The 22,303-nt window shown below is 44.2% G+C and overlaps 1 protein-coding gene across 1 annotated transcript in view; it reads right to left on the bottom strand.

Moving 5' to 3' along the window:
- tfip11 (tuftelin interacting protein 11) overlaps positions 1 to 22,303 on the bottom strand; it is a 43,301-nt gene that overhangs the window by 15,910 nt on the left and 5,088 nt on the right. The window contains exons 3-8 of the mRNA XM_063034269.1: positions 20,894 to 21,050; positions 19,789 to 19,945; positions 11,612 to 11,739; positions 7,610 to 7,768; positions 922 to 1,425; positions 191 to 297 (exon numbers count right to left, since the gene is read on the bottom strand). Of these exons, the coding sequence (XP_062890339.1) occupies positions 191 to 297; positions 922 to 1,425; positions 7,610 to 7,768; positions 11,612 to 11,739; positions 19,789 to 19,945; positions 20,894 to 21,050 (1,212 nt within the window). The remainder of the gene's footprint in view (positions 1 to 190; positions 298 to 921; positions 1,426 to 7,609; positions 7,769 to 11,611; positions 11,740 to 19,788; positions 19,946 to 20,893; positions 21,051 to 22,303) is intronic.

The raw sequence follows: 22,303 nt of genomic DNA on the forward strand, positions 1-22,303 counted from the left end.
GCGGGGAATCAAATCTTGGATGTTTTGATCTGCATTAATTTGGGGAACAACTCTCCTTGAAACACTGCCATTAATTAATTAAAGCCTCAAACAAGCTGAGGTGAGGTGCGTGAAATGTCTCTTTGAGACTCAAGATGCAAATTTGTACCAAAATATGACTGGTGCTGCCAATTCATTGATTTTGTCTTACCTGTGGTACGGGTCCATTGACAGCATATCACAACCTCCATGTTGCAGCTGGTCTCGTTCAAGAAGTTTCCTCCACTTAGACATGACCTCTAAACCATATTTGTTATCCTACATGAAAAGAAAAGCACAGAACTATTAACTCTTGTCTCTTCTATTTGGCACGGTAGCATAGCGATTAGTGCCATGCTTGACAGTGCTAGGGGCCTGGGTTAATTTCCTGCTGCTGTCTGAGAGTAGTTAGTACGTTCTCCCCGTGACCACATGGGTTTCCTCCCACATTCCAAAGATATACAGGTTAGTTAGGGTTATTAAGTTGTGGGCATGCTATTTTGGCATTGGAAGCATGATGACACTTGTGGGCACATCCGTGGACTGCGTTGGTTGTTAGTGCAGATAACCTATTTCATTGTATTGATCTTCAGCTGAACATTTGACAAATAAAGCTTTTTTTTTATTCTGCATTGTCCGCATTGACAATATCAAAAAACTAACAAATAGGGTGGTGCATAGCCCAATACTCCCCTGATGGAACTGGATCTAAATCTTTGAACCTTTAATTCATTACATTACCAAATCTACAAGGAAAGCAAAGGGAGTCAATGCAATTTACCCAACCAGCAGAGAGATGCCTAGATGCACGGAGAACAACTTTCCTGCAGTCAACTCTAGTCTGCATTATCCACTACCACAACAAGAAAGAGAATTGCTCATTTCTGTGATGTTAGTCTTTACCTGCAAGGGATTCCAGGACTTAAAGTATTCTCCCAGCAGTGGAAATACAATGGCAATGGAGAGTTCTGCCAGGTCAAACATCTTATATTCTTCGAAATATTTCTCCTGCAACAGTTCAAAAATTTTTGCACATTCTTCTAGCGTCAGTGGATTTTCGCAGTTGGGCTGCAATCTCTCCTCGCAATCCTCCACAATCTGCAAGATGTGGCTGAGCTTGTCTATGATCTTCCCCTCGTGCGCAAGGATTTCAGTGAGCTTCTCATTCTCATGGGAGATGTTGACCACCATGTCCCTCTCGTACTGCAGCTGACGGTCATTCTGGATGATTTCCTGCTCAGTCATTTCAATCAGCAGCTCCAGGTTGTGCTCCAGCTCCGGAAGTGAAAAGCCCTCTGTCTTGGCATCTTTGCCCGGAGACTGTGCATCATCAGGAATATCGTGCTTCTGATTTATTTGACTGTAACTGTAATAAACTTTCTGTTCTTTTCCCGTCATGTCTATAACCTATATTATGAATTAAAAAGTTATAAAGTTACGACAGTTCAATTTCCACAAAAACATCACCCAAATGATATACTGTCATTTGTGTGACAGCCCAATTCTTTGATCAACTCACACGGCTATTTTCATAACTAATTGTTAGAAGTTGCCGACGATATTTTAGTAATCTAAGTCTGGCAAAATGGTATTTTTAGACCCAGAACAGTAAATGAGAGTATTGATGCTTATTGACACAACAGTAGACATGCTTGATATTTACTGAATTGCCAACTCCAAGCTGAATTGAATTGAATTGACTTTATTACTTACATCCTTCATATACAAGGAGTAAAAATCTTTACATTACGCTGCCATCTAAATGTGCAATGTGCAGTTTATAGTAATTTGTAATAAATAGTATGTACAATAGTACAGTCAACATAACAAAGAAATACAATTGCATCAGCATGAATGAATCAGTCGGATGGCCTGGTGGAAGAAGCTGTCCCGGACCCCATTGGTCCTGGCTTTTATGCTGTGGTACCATTTCCCGAATGGCAGCAGCCTGAACAGTTTGTGGTTGAGGTAACTCAGGTCCCCAGTGAACCTTCGGACCAGCTGTTGGGCATATTTGAGTAATTTTATCTACCTTGATAATGGTTAACATTTCTTACTGCACAGTTTTAATTACCGTAAGCATGGGAAGACAAATGCAAGTTCTACTTCTAATAAGCAGTTCAGTTACTGGGAAGTTAAAATTCAGAAAACATTCATATCCCCAGCACATGGAAAGCATTGGAAAGAATCGTTAAAACAAGTTGATTTATGAACTATGACAGATCCAATAGGTAGTCTGGACCCCAGAGCAGAGTTTGTTATTTAGCATATGTGGGTCGATTACCTTGCTGTAACACCCCCACCCCTTAATCCCAGCCCATGTGCTCTAGCTCAGGGAGCGCTCTTGCATGGGAAAGTGGAAATATTATGTCTCCAGCACTTTTCAGAGACACACTCATTTTGAGCGGACAAGAGGAAAAACTCAGGAAACACCCTGCTACAACAGGTGGCAGCTTACCAATAATGAAGCAGAAGTGTGGCAATAATACCATCTGTATTATTTTCCATCTTTTACACTGCAGTGTATGGAATAAATTTTCAAAGGTCATTAATAAGATTCATTCAACAAATTTAACTTCTCTTTCCAGCAGGTACAAGGCCTCTTGGGCTTTTCGTCTACTTTATTACTGGTAGTAGTGGAACTCTCAATGCTTACACAAGGAACTCGACCAACAAAGCAATGCCAGGCCAGTATGACTTTGTCAACAACACCTAAAGCAATCCATCCATAACTGTGGACAACAGAAGTACAGGCAGTCCGCGAGTTACGAATGCCCGACTTATGAACAAGTCTTACCTACGAATGGCGGAAGGAGAACGCCGTCCACCATTTTAAGTCGTTGCCGTTAACACTGTGTTGAGTGTGTAACTTTGTATTTGGCTTAAATTTTTCTTAGCAAGATTCACCCCGACCCCCCCTTTTTCCTGCCAGCACCACCTCCACTTGTCCCATTTAACCTGTCTCAGTGCATGTGGGCTTTAGGACCCGGGGGAGCTCAGGACCCGCTGCCCGCGGCTGCTGCTGCTGAATCCGCAGTGTTTCTGTTCTGTTGACAGAAAACGATCATGATTGAAAATAAAGTGGAAATAATAAAGCGATTAGAAAGAGGCGAAACGCCATCGGTCATTGGAAAAGCATTAAGCTACAGTCGGTCAATGATCGGAACAATTTTAAAGGATAAAGGATAAAGTGAGAATAATGGAGCATGTGAAAGGCCCTGCCCCGACGAAAGCTACAATTATTACTAAGCAACGCACTGACTTAATTATTGATATACATACGTTTCTTAAGTGTTTTATATGCATAGAAAGGTAAAATATGTACCAAATACTAAGACAAACGTTTGATTAACTGACGCTAAATAATACCGGATGTACCTGTTCCAACTTACGTACAAATCCGACTTAAAGACGGACTCAGGAACGGAACTCGCTCGTAACCCCGGGACTGCCCGTATAACTTTCTGCCAGTTACCAAATGCACAGAGTAGATCACAGTATAAGCTGTCACATTGAAGGAGGTTCACAAAAATGATTCCGGGATTGAAAGGCTTGTCATGGGGAGCGTTTGATGGCTCTGGGCCTGTACTCACTGGACTTCAAGAAGAATGAGGGGTAACCTAATTTAAATCTATTGAATATTGAAAGGCCTCGATAGTGGAAATGGAGAGGATGTTTTCTGTGGTGAGGGAGTCTAAAACCAGAGGACACAGCCTCAGAAAAGAGGGCGTTCTTTTAGAATGGAGATGAGGAGGAATTTCTTCAGCCAGAGAGTAGTGAATTCCTTACCACTGGCAACTGTGGAGGCCACACCATTGGGTATATTTAAGGCAGAGGCTGATAGATTCTTGATTAGTCAGGGCATGAAGGGATAAGGGAGAAGACAGGAGATTGGGGCTGAGATGGAAAATTCGATCAGCCATGATGAAATGGCAGAGCAGACTCGATGGGCCAAATGGACTAACTCTGCTCTAATATTTATTTGTACTGGAAAACTGATCCTATTGCTCATGTCATTTAAGATCTGAAGTTTGCAAACATGAGGAAATCTGCAGATGCTGGAATTTCAAGCAACACACACACAAAAATGCTGGTGGAACCCAGCAGGCCGGGCAGCATAAATAGGAAGAGGTACAGTCGATGTTTCGGGCCAAGACCCTTCGTCAGGACTTCGCTGAACAGTGTCCTGACGAAGGGTCTTGGCCCGAAATGTCGACTGTACCTCTTCCTAGATGTGCTGCCTGGCCTGCTGCGTTCACCAGCATTTTTTGTGAGTGTTGTCTGAAGTACAGCTGTGGTGTTTGCTTCTTAAGCTGTTATGCCCCTAAAATATTCCACACAAACTGTAGGTAGAAGTATCATAAATAGGTTCTAATGACAATTAGTGTTTAATATGTTGTATGAAAATGTTTGTACACTCCTGAACAACTTTCTTTTTAAAAATTGCTCGAGGTTTTGTTTTATAACGTCTGACAGCTAATGGATGCAGATGTTATTTGTTATTTTGATAACAACTTCCTGTGGTACAGTTCTCATTGAACCAGACGTGGTGTAGTTGTAGAAGGAATGTCCAAGCAGGAAAGAATTCACACCTGCATTTGAACAACTTATAATGTTTAGAGATTCTTAAATGCATTATTTGCTTTACGAAAATCCAACAAAAATACTGTAGAGTGATCAATAAAATTTACAAATTTTGAAGAGTCCCTTTATTCTTTATCTCTGCGAAACTCAGTTCAAATGGGTTGGTCATGCTTTTTTTTTGACCTTACATGCAAAATATCTGGGATAGAAGATTGCAAATTAAGCAGCAGGTTCTTGTAGCACAGCAAAGTCAAAGTCAAATTTATTTATAAAGCACATTTAAAAACAACCCATGTTTTTTGATATTTTAAAGAACCCTCCTGACTCCAGGCATCTCGTTTCTAAGTTTGTATGTTTGTTTGATAATTGCACTGTAGCATCTACTATGAAGATTAGAGATGCCTGGAGAGAAGAGTTGGGCATTGAATTATCTGAAGCTGCCTAGGATAAGTGTTTGTCTATGATACAGGCTTGTTCTGAAACAGCAGGCACCAAGTGATCCAGTTTAAAGTTGTCCACCGTCTCCATTACTCTAAACTTAGATTGCACAGGATTTAACCTTCTGTCTCACCAATGTGTGATAGATGCCAAGGGACAGAGGCCGCGTTGTCACACACCTTTTGGTTTTGCCCATTACTGACTGGATTTTGGTCCAAAATATTCAACTGGTACTCAAAGGCCTATAAAAGATCCTTCCCCTTGGAAGCTGGTCTTGCTATATTTGGCTGCTCGCAATCTACTATTTGTTTCCCTGCAGCCATACAACAGTCTCTTATGCTGGGGATGATTGTTGCCAAAGAACTTATCTTGAGGGAATGGAAATCACCTTCTCCCCCTTCCTTTCGGAGATGGATGGCTGATATGATCTCAGTCATACAGATGGAGACACTTAGGTTCTTGAGAACCAATTCAATTAAAACATTTTTGGCTATCTGGGATCCATTTCTTGCCTACCTGGACGAGGCCGGGGGCAGATGAGCAATTTCCCCCCAGCTGATTTCTCACGGCCCTCATTTGAGATTTAATGTTTAATATTTTTGAGCACTTTGTACAATAGGCATCCCTCTAATGTTACGTCTTTTTTTTGCTTATTTCTTTTTTATACATGTCTGAGCTGGTATGTTTTTGTTGATCTCATTGTTTCTTTTTTGACAATCTTGAAAATAAAGTATTTAAAAAAAAAACAATCCATGTTGACCAAAGTGCTGTACAAACAAACACAGATATAAACAACAAGGCACACAGCTTATAGGCACAAAATAAACAACACATGAGCCTCGGAACAAGCCAAAAATCAGCCACATCAGGAAGATTAAATCGCTAGTGAATAAAGGTTAAGTTTTGAGCCTGGACTTAGAAGAGTCAGTGGAGGGGGCAGATCTGATAGGGAGGGGAATGCTGTTCCACAGTCTAGGGGCTACAAGCAAAAGCGTGGTCACCCCTGAACTTAATTTAGATCGCGGGACAGCCAGGAGTCCCAAGTCAGCCAACCTGAGGGACCTGGAAGTGGAATACAGGGTTAGAAGGTCTGCGATATAGGAGGGGGCCAGCTCATTTAGGGCTTTATAAACAAACAGGAGAACCTTAATATCAATTCTAAACCGTACTGGTAGCCAGCGGAGAGAGGCTAGGATAGAATTAATATGGTCCCTCTTCCGGGCACCTGTCAGGAGCCTGGCTGCTGCGTTCTGAACCAGTTGCAGACGGGTCAGGGATGACTGACTAATCCCAGTTGGAGTAGTCCAAGTGGGAGGATATAAGGGCGTGGCTGATGTTCTCGAGATCTTTGAAAAAGAGAAACGACTTTATTTTGGCAATAGTACGAAGCTGGAAAAAACTGGCTTTTACTACCGCATTAACTTGCTTGTCAAACTTAAGGGTGGAATCAGATATCACACCAAGGTTTTTGACATGGGATTTGACAAGGGTGGACAGGTTACCAAGACTGTTGGTAATCACTTTGATGGAGTCAGGAGGGCCAAATAGGGCAACTTCAGACTTGCCTTCATTCAGCTATAGGAAGTTTTGTGCCATCCAACACTCTATGTCCTCAAGGCAGCTCATGAGGCTGACTAGACTTGACTGGTCGTTTGGTTTCCAGGGGAGATAAAGCTGTGTGTCATCAGCACAACAATGGAAGGAAATGTCATGTTTTTGAATGATTTGGCCGAGGGGAAGCATGTATAGAGAAAAGAATGGGACCTAGGATGGAATCTTGTGGGACCCCGCAGGAGAAACTGGCTGGAGAAGAGGAAAATTTGCCTATGTTGACGGTGAAGCTTCTATTTCTGAGGTAGGATGTGAACCAGTTCAAGGCAGTGCCATCAACACCCACCCCGTACTGGAGACAGTCTATTAAAATGGCGTGATCCACAGTATCGAACGCTGCGCTGAGGACAAGAAGAATTAGGATGGCAAAGTCACCTGAGTTGGTAGAGAGGAGGAGATCATTGTACACTTTCAGCAGGGCAGACTCTGTGCTATGATAAGCCTCAAAACCTGACTGAAATCTTTTCAAGATGTTGTTTTGGTGTAGGTAGGGCAGCAATTGACTAAGAATAACCTTTTTGAGAACCTTAGACAGGAATGGAAGTTTAGAACTAGGTCTGTAGTTACTAGGTAAAGTAGGGTCCAAGTTGGGTTTTTTCAGGAAGGGCTGGACCACGGAAATAAAATACAGAGCACCGGTGAATTATAATCCTAAAAACATAAATTAATTTCTGCTCACTACACCTGAAGTCGACAATCACTTGGATTAAAACACACTGGATTATGATTGGTAAATCAGTCACAAGATCGATATTTTATTTTACAATTTGACATGTTAAGTGCAACACTCAAGAAGTTTATAAAGACCACGAGACAATGTTTTGGTGTGCATGCTGAAAACCCTACCTTCTTGGGTAAATGGAAGACAGCTGCTTTATAAGAAAGGGGTGAAGTATTTCAGAATTGCATGCTACAACTTCTAAGTGATTACAAATAAGGAAAACCCTTTCCCACGCACCTTAACCTGAGAGAGTTCAGTCTGTGGTGTAGCCATTTTCCTACCCAAGCTTGATGCTCCCTTTGCCTTTAACTCCTCCACAGTCTTGTAGTTGTACTTGGGTTTCTTCTTCCCACCGGTAGGATCTTTCCGCCATTGGCTCATTTCCTTCTGGAACTCCTTTAACCCAAATAGTTAATTAATCCAGAAGCAGTCACTGCAAGCAAACTGCCCTCATTTTTCAACTACGAGAAGTTCAAAATACCAGTTCAATAAAGTTGAGCATTCAGTGGGGGAGATGGCACTAAGCAATAGCTTGGTACTCCCAATGACAGACACTCCACTTCAAAAAAGAACATCAACCTTATGGTGAAAGAGCAGGCGACTAGCCAGTGCTCTCGGCAGAGCGACTGGATGGGCAAAAAAACAACCCACCTCGCCAAATTCATCATGGCAACTCGGGGACATGTAACCCTCACCGAAAGGGGAAACATGAACTTTGCAAATAATGTGAGAGAGTGAACTTGTGTTATATGCAGTACTTTTTATGGCTACGTTTTATTTATCAATGCATAATCCAAACTATGCATTTTGAAAGTAGATACAAACACTGTTCAGTCGCACACCACAATTACCTGATGGGTGGGGCATTTGCTGATAGGCAGAAAGCAAAGGGTGGGAATAAAGGGATCCTATTCTGATTGGTTGCCAGTTACTAGTGGTGTTCCGCAGGGGTCGGTGTTGGGGCCGCTTCTTCTTACAATGTATATCGATGATTTAGATTATGGATTAAATGGTTTTGTGGCTAAATTTGTGGATGACACCAAGATAGGTGGAGGAGCAGGAAGTGTTGAAGAAACGGAAAGGTTGCAGAGAGACTTGGCCGGTTTGGAGAGTGGGCAAAAAATGGCAGATGAGATACAATGTTGACAAATATACGGTTCTACATTTTGGAAGAAGAAATAATCGGGCAGATTATTATTTAGATGGGGAGAAAATTCAAAAATCAGAAGTGCAAAGGGACTTGGGGGGTCCTCGTGCAGGATACCCTAAAGGTTAACCACCAGGTTGGATCGGCAGTAAGGAAAGTGAATGCTATGTTGGCATTCACTTCAAGAGGAATAGTGTATAAGAGTAAGGAGGTGTTCATGAGGCTCTGTGGGGCACTGGTGAGACCTCATTTGGAATACTGTGTGCAGTTTTGGGCCCCTATCTTAGAAGGGATGTACTGATGTTGGAGAGAGTTCAGAGAAGATTTACGAGGATGATTCCTGGAATGCAGGGGCTAACATATAAGGAACGTTCGTCTGCTCTTAGACAGTATTCATTAGAGTATAGAAGAATGAGAGGGGATCTCATAGAAACATTTCGAATGTTGAAAGGGTTGGACAGAGTAGATGTGGAAAGGCTGTTTCCCTTGGTGAGTGAGTCCAGGACAAGAGGCCACAGTCTTAGAATTAGAGGGTTCCCATTTAAAACAGAGATGAGGAGAAATTTTTTTAGCCAGAGGGTCATGGATTTATGGAATTTGTTGCCACATACAGCTCTGAAGGCTCGATCATTGAGGGTGTTTAAGGAGGAAATTGATATGTATCTAGTTAGTCAGGGTATCAAGGGATATGGGGAAAAAGCCAGAAACTGGAACTAGATGGGAGAATAGATTAGCTCATGGTGGAGTGGTGGAGCACACTTGATGGGCTGAATGGCCTACTTCTGCTCCTTTGTCTTGTGATTTTGTGATCCTTGGTTCCATCGCCAATATTACTGTATTATCATTGCAACCTACTCATCAGTGTACACACACTTATTCAGCAGAGTACACATGTAGTTTGAGTGCTTCTAAGCCAAGATACAAAAGAACATTAAAGTTCTAGTTAGGGAGCTAAAAAGAAGTCATTCAGAGTTTCCTGCGCTAATTGCTGTCACCAACTCATCATCATTATTAGAGTGCAGAGCTTGTAGGTTCCTGTCAGGATTAAAGGCAAAGCAAATAGGAATAAGGAACCTTGGTTCTCAAGGGATATTGCAACTCTGATAAAGAAGGAGAGAGAGTTGTATGACATGTATGGGAAACAGAGAGTAAATAAGGTGCTTGAGGAGTATAAAAAGTGCAAGAAAATACTTAAGAAGGAAATCAGGAGGGCTAAAAGAAGCCATGAGGTTGCCTTGGCAGTCAAAGTCAAGGATAATCCAAAGAGCTTTTACAGGTATATTAACAGTAAAAGGATTGTAAGGGATAAAATTGGTCCTTTTGAAGATCAGAGTGGTCAGCTATGTGCGGAACCAAAAGAAATGGGGGAGATCTTAAATGGGTTTTTTGCGTCTGTATTTACTAAGGAAACTGGCATGAAGTCTATGGAATTAAGGGAAACAAGTAGTGAGATCATGGAAACTGTACAGATTGAAAAGGAGGAGGTGCTTGCTATCTTGAGGCAAATTAAAGTGGATAAATGCCCAGGACCTGACAGGGTATTCCCTCGGACCTTGAAGGAGACTAGTGTTGAAATTGCAGGGGCCCTGGCAGATATATTCTAAAATGTCGGTGTCTACGGGTGAGGTGCCGGAGGATTGGAGAATGGCTCATGTTGTTCCGTTGTTTAAAAAAGGATCGAAAAGTAATCCGGGAAATTATAGGCCGGTAAATTTGACGTCGGTAGTGGGTAAGTTATTGGAGGGAGTACTAAGAGACAGGATATACAAGCATTTGGATAGACAGGGACTTATTAGGGAGAGTCAACATGGCTTTGTGCATGGTAGGTCATGTTTGACCAATCTATTGAAGGTCTTCAAGGAGGTTACCAGGAAAGTGGATGAAGGGAAGGCAGTGGATGCTGTCTACATGGACTTCAGTAAGGCCTTTGACAAGGTCCCGCATGGGAGGTTAGTTAGGAAAATTCAGTCGCTAGGTATACATGGAGAGGTGGTAAATTGGATTAGACATTGGCTCAATGGAAGAAGCCAAAGAATGGTAGTAGAGAATTACTTCTCTGAGTGGAGGTCTGTGACTAGTGGTGTGCCACAGGGATCAGTGCTGGGTCCATTGTTATTTGTCATCTATATCAATGATCTAGATTATAATGTGGTAAATTGGATCAGCAAATTTGCTGATGATACAAAGATTGGAGGTGTAGTGGACAGTGAGGAAGGTTTTCAAAGCTTGCAGAGAGACTTGGACCAGCTTGAAAGATGGTCTGAAAAATGGCAGATGGAGTTTAATACAGACAAGTGTGAGGTATTGCACTTTGGAAGGACAAACCAAGGTAGAACATACAAGGCAAATGGTAAGGCACTGAGGAGTGCAGTAGAACAGAGGGATCTGGGAATACAGATACAAAATTCCCTAAAAGTGGCGTCACAGGTAGATAGGGTCATAAAGAGAGCTTTTGGTACATTGGCTTTTATTAATCGAAGTATTGAGTATAAGAGCTGGAATGTTATGATGAGGTTGTATAAGGCATTGGTGAGGCCGAATCTGGAGTATTGTGTTCAGTTTTGGTCACCAAATTACAGGAAGGATATTAATAAGGTTGAAAGAGTGCAGAGAAGGTTTACAAGGATGTTGCCAGGACTTGAGAAACTGAGTTACAGAGAAAGGTTGAGTAGGTTAGGACTTTATTCCCTGGAATGTAGAAGAATGAGGGGAGATTTGATAGAGGTATATAGAATTATGATGGGTATAGATAGAAAGGGAACATTAGCGGGGGCTTCTTCACACAGAGAGTGGCGGGAGTGTGGAATGAGCTGCCAGACGAGGGGGTAAATGCGGGTTCTTTTTTAACATTTAAGAATAAATTGGACAGATACATGGATGGGAAGTGTATGGAGGGATATGGTCCGTGTGCAGGTCAGTGGGACTAGGCAGAAAATGGTTCGGCACAGCCAAGAAGGGCCAAAAGGCCTGTTTCTGTGCTGTAGTTTTTCTATGGTTTCTATGGTTTTCTATTATGTGCTGTGTTGTTTGATGTGGGCAACCATGGTCTATTCAAATGCAAATCAAAGGTTAAGTCTTTTATCATTCCAAACCTCATCAGCGTCCTCATCCGAGTCGACAATAGGAAAGTCTTTCAGTGATTGTTCTGTTCGTTCAGATCCATAAGCACCAATTGCTCCTTTCCCCTTCCTCATCTTTGCCTCAATTGGCGCCACAATGCCTGCGTAATAATAAAAAACGATGTTACCACAGACATGACAGTCCTAAATTGAGGAAGATGAAAGAGGTTGATTCAGAAGTAATTAAATTTTTTTTCTGGCGTGTGCCTGCATGCGTGTGAGCTTGTGCGTCTGCGTGTCCGTGATGATGGATTTTTCATGGCTTTTTTACAAGGCGCGGAGCGAGAGAGAGACTGCGTGGCGCGCCACTCCTCACACAGATATTGTCACAGTATTTTCCGTTTGTTTTACGAGGTTGAGTTGTGATCTCCACACTCAACCTGGCACGGATGGAAAGCGTGCTCGGGGGCGGACCCCACTAGTTTCCAACTTGGGAACTTCTGCTCCTGGGTCTGGCGCCGATGCCGTTGCGCCACCAGCCGGCCCACAGAAGTATTTTGAACTAACGGTTTACATGTAACCTCACCACAATAATCAGATATTAATGTATCCAGAGGCCAAGAGAAATTGACAATCAATCACTTCTATTGATTCTTATGCAAGGAAACTTCATTAAACCTTTAATATTTTTAGCTTAAGTAACAAAATAAACTTCTGGCTACGAAAAACACCTTTATATTTGAAAATCCTGTGGGAAAATAATTTTGTTATTTTGAATCTGAAATCCTCCAGTCCAGGGACCCTCGGTTAATGGTAGGTGTCTATGGCAAAAAAAAAGTTTGGGAACCCCTGCTCTAGTCTCTGACTCTTTTCCCATTGACACAATTGTTTTTCTAACATGATTTGTCAAAGCATGAGGTTTCTTAGGAACACAACTATCATATGATAGCAGAACTACCTGCATACAATTACTACGTCAAGGGAGAAAACACACTGAAGATGATATTGGGTATGTAACACATTCATAAAGGAACACTGGTAAGTCCTGAAGAAGTGTCTCTGCCCGAAACATCAACCACCTATCTATTCATTTCCATAGATGCTGCCTGACCTGCTGAGTTCCTCCAGCAGTTTGTGTATGTTGCACTAGGAAGTTACTGCTAATTACTCCTGGCAGACATTGTTAACAAGTGATAGATAGTGTGGATACTGAAGCCAGGTAGATGATCACAAGAACCAGGTCATGGAGAAAACTGTAAATAGAATTCTGTTTTATTCCTTGTTGAAGCATATGATTTTGGTCTGCAGTGTTAACCTGGAAGACAGGAAACTATCTGTAAGCACCATTTCTATGAACATTTTGTTTCCCATAGTGTGGACTAGAAAAAGGCAAGAAATGGGTTTGCCATTGACTGGATGTTTCTGAGCTATTTTCTAGTTTATATGAGAGTAATAACACAGAATCTGCTTATAGGAGGCTTGCAATTTGTATTCAGAATTACTCATTTTTCCCTAACAAGGAATCAGCTTTAAAGTCCATTCATCTGAGTCATGAGAACAGAGAAACAGTTCTACAAGGTTGATCCATCATTTCATTTCACTGTTTACTTATTTTTTTTAATAGATCCTTCCTATATTCATCAGGTAAGGGATTTTTACCCTGAATGTTTAAACTGTTGTTCATCACATCTTGTCATCGAGCCTCAGAGAACAGCATTCACTTGTATTAATCACAATTCCGTAAAAACAATCGATGTATGTATGCAGATGTAGGTGGATAGAAACATTTGAACTTCATCTGCCAGTTTTATTGATAACTACAAATGATTTGTTTCAAAAGCAGGAACTGGCTAGCACTAGTGGTTTTATACATGGGTGGCATACTGTAAACTTTAAACATCAGGAAGTCTGCAAATACCGGAAATCCAAAGCTACACACACACAAAATGCTGGTGGAACTCAGCAGGCCAGGCAGCATCTATGGAAATGAATAATCAGTCAATGTTTCGGGCCGAGACCCTTCTTCAGGAAGAAGGATCTCAGCCCAAAGCGTCAGCATGTTATTCATTTCCATAGGTGCTGCCTGATATACCGAAAACTTTGCTGTGTTAAAGTTCAGTTCGTGCCAAAATCACAAACATTTAACCTAAGTGGAGTAATGGTGATTAATGTCTAATTAGATTATCTATCGGAGCTAAATGTTCCACTGTACAACAATTCACTACGTACTGGATTTCATTAGAAAAACAGCACTTTTGCACACAGGGACCCGAAGTCTAAGGAAGGAGTTACTGGTGAACTCAATGTTATTGTACGGTGCTCAGTAATATTAGATGGACTGTTACCTGTTAATTGCCTATTACAAAATGGTTTCTCTGAAGTGTTAAACTAAAATGGTTTCTCGTACTGTTAACTGCTGAGTAAGGGGTTCTCTGTGGCAGCATGTTTGGGTTATAGTTAGTGATAATGGAAATTGTATTCATTTGTGAGCCAATGGAAGTCATGTTATCCTATCTCGTATGTGTGTGCTGAGCTGAGGATTGCGGGCTTTCTCGGGAGGCGAGCGGAGAGGATGGACGTGCAGGAACGGACCACGGTTCCAGAGCGGCAGATACCGGATCTCAGGAGTTCGGATGGTGGCCAAAGTCTCGGAAGGGCATTGTGGATGGAATCGGAGGCGTGAGCTCCAACGTATTAAAATATTATGTGCACAAGACTGATAAATTTACTTATTTGGCACCTTTTCTTTTAGTTATTTCTACTAACCCATCATCACGAATTGCTATAAAGAATATTTCGTTACTCGCACTTTGTCTATTGTTTGATATTGGTGTCGCTGCTGATATTTGGGGGGGGGGTCTCACACCGTATCTGCACCAAGCGTTTACACTGTTTGGCGGGGGTTGACGGTTATTCACCCTAGACAATGGGAGTCAGGTGGGGTTAAAGACATTACATTGTGGGAGCTCGTCTGGGATCTGGATTCCGTAGGATACGGTGTAAGTCGCCAGTTTAAATTAGAAGAGATGGACTCAGATAAGATTGAACTTTGGTGTGAGATCGAGGAAGTACCGGTTAATCATGCCTGCATATTAAGTGGGGTGGATATGCATACCTCAGACAATGTGTTAGTTCGATGTTTGAGTACGGTCAGAGCTATCAGTAAGGTTGAAATTGCAAGCAGAAAGATTGGTAAAACGGGGAACTCAGCCTTTGTGCTGGTACAGACTGGTGCTGACGTCAAGGATTGGTGGGACCCCGATCCAGTGTGTTGATACGGATAGAGGGGGTAGATGCAAAAGCCATACTCGACACGGGGTCACAGGTCACGTTACTCTACCGGTCGTTCTACAATCAGCATCTGGCGCATTTTCAGTGCACTGGAAATTTGGGATATCAGTGATGGTGATTACCCACACAATGGCTATTTGTCTGTGAAACTGGAGTTCCTGGAAGCTGAGGTGGGGGTGTCTGAGGCTCATGAGGCTCTGGTACTGGTTTGCCCAGACCCCGGTGAGACTGGGGGTGTGTCAATTGTGGTGGGGACCAACACCCCTATTGTGTGGAGACTCCTGGGAGCCTGTAAGGAGAAGGCGGGTGAAGACTTTTTGGAGACCCTGTCAGTGCACTCAGTGTTCCGAGATGCTTTTGAGGAAGCATGGGGTTGCCCTGGGCTGGACGTGGCGTGAGAACGAGGCACTGTGTGGTGTGCCCAGTCAAAACCCAAGGTGGTACGGCCCGGTGAAGTAGTGAGAGTGATGGGGATCCCTAGATTCCCGGGAGTGCCTGAGGGTGAAGCTCTTTTAGTGGACACCCCGAAAGATCTCGAGGGGGAGTCAAGATTCCCTGCTGGGGTGCTGGTGAGACCCGAGTTGCAGAAGCCCTCGGTGGTACAGGCACACAGGCTAGTGATGATTGTCAGGAACACTACGGCAAGGGAGGTCACCTTTAAGTGAGGGATGCCTCTGGCGCATTTGTTCCCAGTGACGGTGATGCATAGCGCCCCCCATGAGGCTAGTCAGGGGAGAGCTGTCGGGAAAAAGGCCGAAGTTGACCGGTGAAGCTTTTAACTTTGGGGCATCACCTGTGCCGGAGGGTTGGAAGCGGAGGCTCGTGGAGGAGATGTTGACGATGACAGATATTTTTTCCCTTGACGAGTTTGATGTGGAATGTTCCAGGAGCACTCACCACACCATACGGGTGACAGAGGATAGTCCGTTTAGAGAACGATCATGGAAACTGGCCCCTGCAGGTGTGGAAGATGTGCAGCAGCATTTGTGTAAGTTGAAGGAGGCTGGGATCATCATGGAGTCCCGAAGCCCTTATGCGTCTCCTATCGTAGTGGCCCGGAAGAATGGGAAGGTTTGTATGTATGTGGACTATAGGACACTAAACAAGCGCATGGTCCCCCGGGTTGAAGATGCGCTGGCCTGTCTGAGTGGGGCGAAGTGGTTTAGCGTGTTGGATTTGAGGAGTAGGTATTACCAGATCCCAATGAGTGAGGCCGATAAGGAGAAGGCGGCCTTCATATGCCCTTTGGGATTTTACCAGTATGAAAGGATGCCCCAGGACATATCGGGGGCTCCTGCCACCATCCAGAGGGTCATGGAGAAGGCAGTGGGGAATATGAACCTGCTCGAAGTGCTAATATATTTGGATGACCTCATAGTATTTGGATCCACCTTGGAAGAACACGAAGCGAGACTAATGAAGGTGCTCAACTGGCTGAAGCAGGAAGGGTTAAAACGTTCCCTGGACAAGTGCCAGTTCTACCAGACGTCTGTTAGCTATGTTGGACACATCCTCTCGTGGAATGGAGTAGCTACAGACTCGCCTAAGATCGAGGCGGTGACCACCTGGCCGAGGCCCCAGACCATGAGCGCTCTGTGCTCGTTCCTGGGGTTCTGTGTATACTATCGGAGATTCGTGAAGGGCTATGCCAAGGTGAGTCATCCCTTGAACCAGCTTCTGCGTGGCTACCCTCCCCTGGGACAGAGGCAGAAAGGGAGGAAAGGACGGGAGGTTGGAGAATATTAGAACCGTCAGAGCCCTTCGGACAGAGATGGGATGACCAATGTGAAGTGGCTTTCCAGTCACTAAAGGAGATGCTGACTCAGGCGCCGGTACTGACTTTTGCGGACCCCCGATTGCCCCATGTGCTACACACTGACGCCAGCCATGAGGGGTTAGGGGCCGTTTTATATCAGGATCAGGGCACTGGGCTGAGGCCTATAGCATTTGTCAGCCAGAATTTGTTACCATCTGAGAGAAACTATCCCACTCACAAGTTGGAGTTCCTGGCATTGAAATGGGCAGTGGCGGATAAGCTGAGTGACTATCTCTACGGGGCCAAGTTTGAGGTAAGAACAGACAACAACCCACTCACCTACATCCTGACCTTGGCGAAACTGGATGCCACAGGCCATCGGTGGCCTGTATATGATTTCAACCTGAAGTACCGGCCCAGGAGCCGGAATGTCGACGCGGATGCCCTGTCCCGACGGGGGCATGAGGAGCTGGAGAAGGATGAGGAGTGGGAGAGTGTTCCTGCATCTGGGGTGAAGGCAATGTGTCAGTTTGCTATCACCGTGCAGGCTGAGGAGAAGGAGAGGCCAGATCGAGCAGTGGACTCACTGGGGGCGTCAGATGACGCTCTGCCCCTAGTTTACTGTGATCTGACTGCTCTGAAGACCACACAGCTGCCAGGGTTAAACCCTGGGGAAGTGGCCGCTGCTCAGCGAGATGACCCGGACATTGGCCCTGTCTGGCACGCCGTGGAAGAGGGGGATGTGACACGAGCAGAGAAGGCTAAGCACAGTTCAGTGTCCCTGTTACTGAGAGAATAGCGTCGGTTGAGGTTCAAGAACCAAATGTTACACCAGGTAACGTCACTGCCCGATCGACCTCAGTGTTGGCAGCTGATCCTGCTGGAGAAGTATCAGAAGGTTGTGTTGAAGTCCCTCCATGGTGACTCTGGACATTTGGGGGTGGAAAAGACCTAGGGATTGCTCAAGGATCAGTTTTACTGGCCCCGAATAAGGACGGAGGTTGAAGAGTACTGCAAGTCCTGCATTCGTTGCATACGACGGAAGACACTGCCCAGGCAGGCTGCCCCTTTATTCCACTTGCAGAGTGCGGGGCCTTTGGACCTGGTGTGTATAGATTTCCTGGCCATAGAACCCGATGCCAGCAACACGGCGAATGCCTTGGTCATCACGGACCACTACACCAGGTATGCTCAAGCTTTCCCTACCAAGGATCAGAGGGCAACTACAGTGGCGAAAGTGCTATGGGAGAAGTATTTTGTGCATTATGGCCTTCCTCGGCAGATACATAGTGACCAGACACGAGACTTTGAGAGTAAGCTCGCTCATCTATGAGTTACTGGGCATGCAGGGGGTTGAGAAATCGAGGACCACGCCCTATCATCCACAGGGCCGGAAAGGTTTAATCGGACACTACTAGACATACTGGGAACTCTGGAGATCAGCAAAAAGAATCGTTGGGGTCGACATAATGGGCATCTGGTTCACTGTTACAACTGTACACGCAATGAAGCTACTAGTTACTTGCCCTATTATCTTATGTTTGGGCGCAAGGCAAGGTTGCCCACTGACCTTTGTTTCGGGACTGATGCAGGTGAGGTGTTGCCGAAGCCTTACTTGAAGTATGTATCTGATATGAGGAAAGAGCTGAAAAGAGCTTACAAGTTGGTTGGGGAGGCAGCCGCCCGGTAGAATCGGGGAAATAAGAGGCGGTATGATCAGAAAGTGAAGTTCACCCAACTCCTGTCGGGAGACCGAGTCCTCATCAGGAATCTGGGATTACCGGGAAAACACAAATTGGTTGATCGCTGGGCAGCCACGCCCTATGTGGTGGAGAGTCAGATGCCAAACCTGCCGGTTTTCCGGGTGCGGCCCGAGGATGGAAAGGGGCCTGTCAAGATTCTCCATCGGAATCACCTGTTGTCCCTGGGGCAAGACGTACAGGTAGAGCAGGAGCTTGACGAGGTAGCTGCACCCAGTCCCAGGACTCTGCATCCCCGCAGGGTGGAGGACGTACCTACCCCGGGAGAGATGGGCCCAGGCCCAGCCCCTGTGAGGGATACTGACTCGGAGGATGATGACTGGGACGGTTGGTACCTTCTGCCGTTCGCTGATGCTCCCGTGATGGAGGAAGAGACTCCTGGTCTTTCCCCCACTGGGTTAGATGGGGTAAGAGGGGCTAGTGAGGGGCAGTCCATGGTACCGCAGGGCACTGAAGGAGAGGATAAAGGGCCTGAGCCAGAGATAGAGGGCTCCAAGGTGCAGAGGGGCTTGGGTGACCGCTCGGAGGAGAGATTGCCCCTGTAGTGTCTGAGGCGGAAAAGTTAGAAGCGGGGGTACGTAGGTCTCAAAGAAGTTGGAACCCCCCGGAGAGGTTGGCCTATGTAGCACCCGGAGAACAGGGTGTGATCTCTACTGTTTTGTCACTGCTTTCTGCACGTGGATTGGGCAGGAAGGGAACGTCATGACGGCATGACTTAATTCAGTGGGGGGAGAATGTAGGGTTCTCAGTAATATTAGATGGACTGTTACCCGTTAATTGCCTATTACAAGATGGCTTCTCTGAAGTGTTAAGCTAAAACGGTTTCTTGTATTGTTAACTGCTAGGTAAGGAGTTCTCTGTGCAGCATGTTTGGGTTATAATTAGTGATAACGAAATTGTATTCATTTGTTAGCCAATGGAAGTCATGTTATGCTATCTTGTATGTGTGTTGGGAGCTGAGGATTGCGGGCTTTTTTGGGAGGCAAGCAGAGGACGGATGAGCAGGAACAGATCGCGGTTCCAGGGCGGCAGATACTGGACCTCGGCGGTTCGGATGGTGGCCAAAGTCTTGGAAGGACGTTGTGGATGGAATCGGAGGCGTGAGCTCCAACGTATTAAAATATTATGTGCACAAGACTGATAAATTTACTTACTTGGCGCCTTTTCTTTTAGTTATTTCTACTAATCCATCATTACGAATTGCTATAAAGTATATTTCGTCACTCGCACTTTGTCTATTGTTTGATATTGGTGTCGCTGCTAATATTTGGGGGGGGGTCTCACACCAAGCGTTTACACTGTTTGGCGGGGGCCGACGGCTATTCACCCTAGACAATGGGAGTCAGGTGGGGTTAAAGAGGTTACATTATTAACAACATTACTAAACACTCTAACATCCATACCTTGAGCATTCTTTCCAAGACCTTTTCCAGGCACATAACCCATCTTCTGCAGCAGTTTCTGTCCAATCCCTCTAGTGTGTTTTTCCCAGGTGCCAATTTCCTGATTAGTTCGATGTCCTCCAGTGAATCCTTTTGAATGAGATTTGAAAAAACCACCCTAAGATAGAAAATGATTATTCAATATATGAAGGCAAAACACGGCTGATAGACATTTTCAAAAACCTTTTTGTAAGTCATAACACAAAGACATGTCTACAAATTAAAACCTCTGGTAGTAATGCGAATATCATGTTGGATTCAGAACTGGTGAGAAAGAAGTAAACAAAAGGAATCTTCAATGGAATCATTGACCTTTCACTGCTATTATTAATTATCTGAATGAGGGTGCTTAGGTCATGATCTGTAAATTCACAGAAGATACTGACATCTGTGCAAGTGCTCAAACAAGCTCGACTCCAACAGGTGGATCTTACATAATGAACTTAGCACGAGCAAATGTTGCTTAAATTGGAGATGTGGATTGCAAGTGGGCAGTGTGAAGGCTCAACACCTATACATCGTTCAAGGAAAAACGGTAGCGAAAGAGGTCATGGCAAGAGACAATCCAGAACAGACCTTTTGTACCAGAAAGAACATATATTGACCTTCAGCCACCCTTTACGCTCAGGCTATATTCATCCTTTTTTATTTCTCCCACTTTTCCATCAACTTTCCATAGATTCTACCACTCACCACCACACTAGGGACAACTTAAAGTGACCAGTTCACATCCCAGATGGCACATCTTTTTGGAAGGAAACTAAAGCACCTGAAGTATCCTTTAACCGGATGAATATGGACTCATCTTCCAGATAAAGGGTCTCAACTGGAAACGTCAACTTCCCATTTCCTTCCATAAATGCTGTCTGATCTACTGAGTTCTTCCAGCTACTTATTTTTTTTACTCAAAATCTACTTAACTGGGTGTAGGAAATGCTCTGGCGCATCCTGAGGCCATGAAAGGTGCTACATAAGTACAAGTTCTTTACAGAGTGGTAGTTCCTTAGTGTGGATCGCAGATCTTAACACGGACATCTTGACATCAGGCTCACAGCCAGATACTTACAGTTTTCAGTTTCTTTGGTGCAAACTCTTTTGGAAATTCTTCTCTCTTAACTTTCTCTTCATCAGATTCATCAGAGTCCTTCTCTTCATTTTCTTCAGCTGCTGTTCGACGGAGTCCAGCACTGATGAAGTTCACTGGAGCCGTGTAATCTTTGGATCTACAACAAGAGCACAAATGTCAAATCAAAGCTATTAAAAGCTAACTGCAGTTATCAAACTCAACAGATATTAGCTTTCAGGAGATGTAAGCACAAGGGAAAAAAAAAGAATATCAAACACACAGAGTTTCAAACAAAGGTTCTATGCAAGTTCTGCCTGTCTCCCAATAAAGAAATATCAAGATGTAATTGTATTCAATTTGTAGAACTGTTGAACAAATCTGCCCAGTAAAATTATTTGTTCTCTATCTAAGGGGTTTATTGAATTAGATGGTTTCCCAAATAGTATGCACGATTAAAGCTGCAGGTGACAAACACTGGCACAATTACAAATCCCAATAAAAACTGATGTCAATATGTTTTGGCACAAATGTGTCCTTGCAAGATTCTCCTATGGCAAGTTTTGATCTTTGTCTAAGGAAAAAGTGAGTCAAGATTTTAATTAACAAATATTAACCAGTAGCTATCAATTCGAAGGTCGAAGTAAAATAGAACATAGAAATCTACAGCATATATCAAGCCCCTCGGCCAACCCCAGTAACCTACTCTCGAAACTGCATAGAATTTCTCTACCGCATAGCCCTCTATCTTTCTAACCCACAAGTCTTATAAAAGACCATAGTGTATCAGCCTTTACCACTGTCGCTGACAGTGCATTCCAAACACCCACTACTTTCTGTGTGAAAACTTTTCCTCTGATATCCCCCTTGTACCTATTTCCAACCACCTTAAAACTATGCTCCCTTTTGTTAGCCATTTCAGCCCTGGGAAAAAGCCTCTGGCTATCCACACAATCAATGCCTCTCATCTGATAATGTATTATCAGAATACATACACGTCAGTGTATTCAACCCTGAGATTCTTTCTCTGCGGGCATACTTAGCAAATCTATAGAACAGTAACTGTAAACAGGATCTATAAACTGTAAACATCAGGAACTGTAAACAAGGGCCGGCTGGTGACGCAATGACATCGGCGCTGGACCCGGGAGCGGAGGTTCCCTGGTTCGAAACCAGTTGGGTCCGCTCTTAAGTACGCTTTCCATCCGTGCCGGGTTGAGTGTTGAGATCGCAACTCGACCTCGCAAAATAAAGGGAAAATACTGCGATAAAATGTCTGTGTGAGGGGTGGCGTGTCACACAGTCTCTCTCTCGCTCCGCGCCTTGTAAAAGCCATGAAAAAGACATCATCACGGACGCACGCAGACGCAGACGCGCACACACACAGACTCGCAGGCAGGCACGCGCCAAAAA

This window comes from Mobula hypostoma, chromosome 27, assembly GCF_963921235.1.
Source record: "Mobula hypostoma chromosome 27, sMobHyp1.1, whole genome shotgun sequence".
Taxonomy (NCBI): Eukaryota; Metazoa; Chordata; class Chondrichthyes; order Myliobatiformes; family Myliobatidae; genus Mobula; species Mobula hypostoma.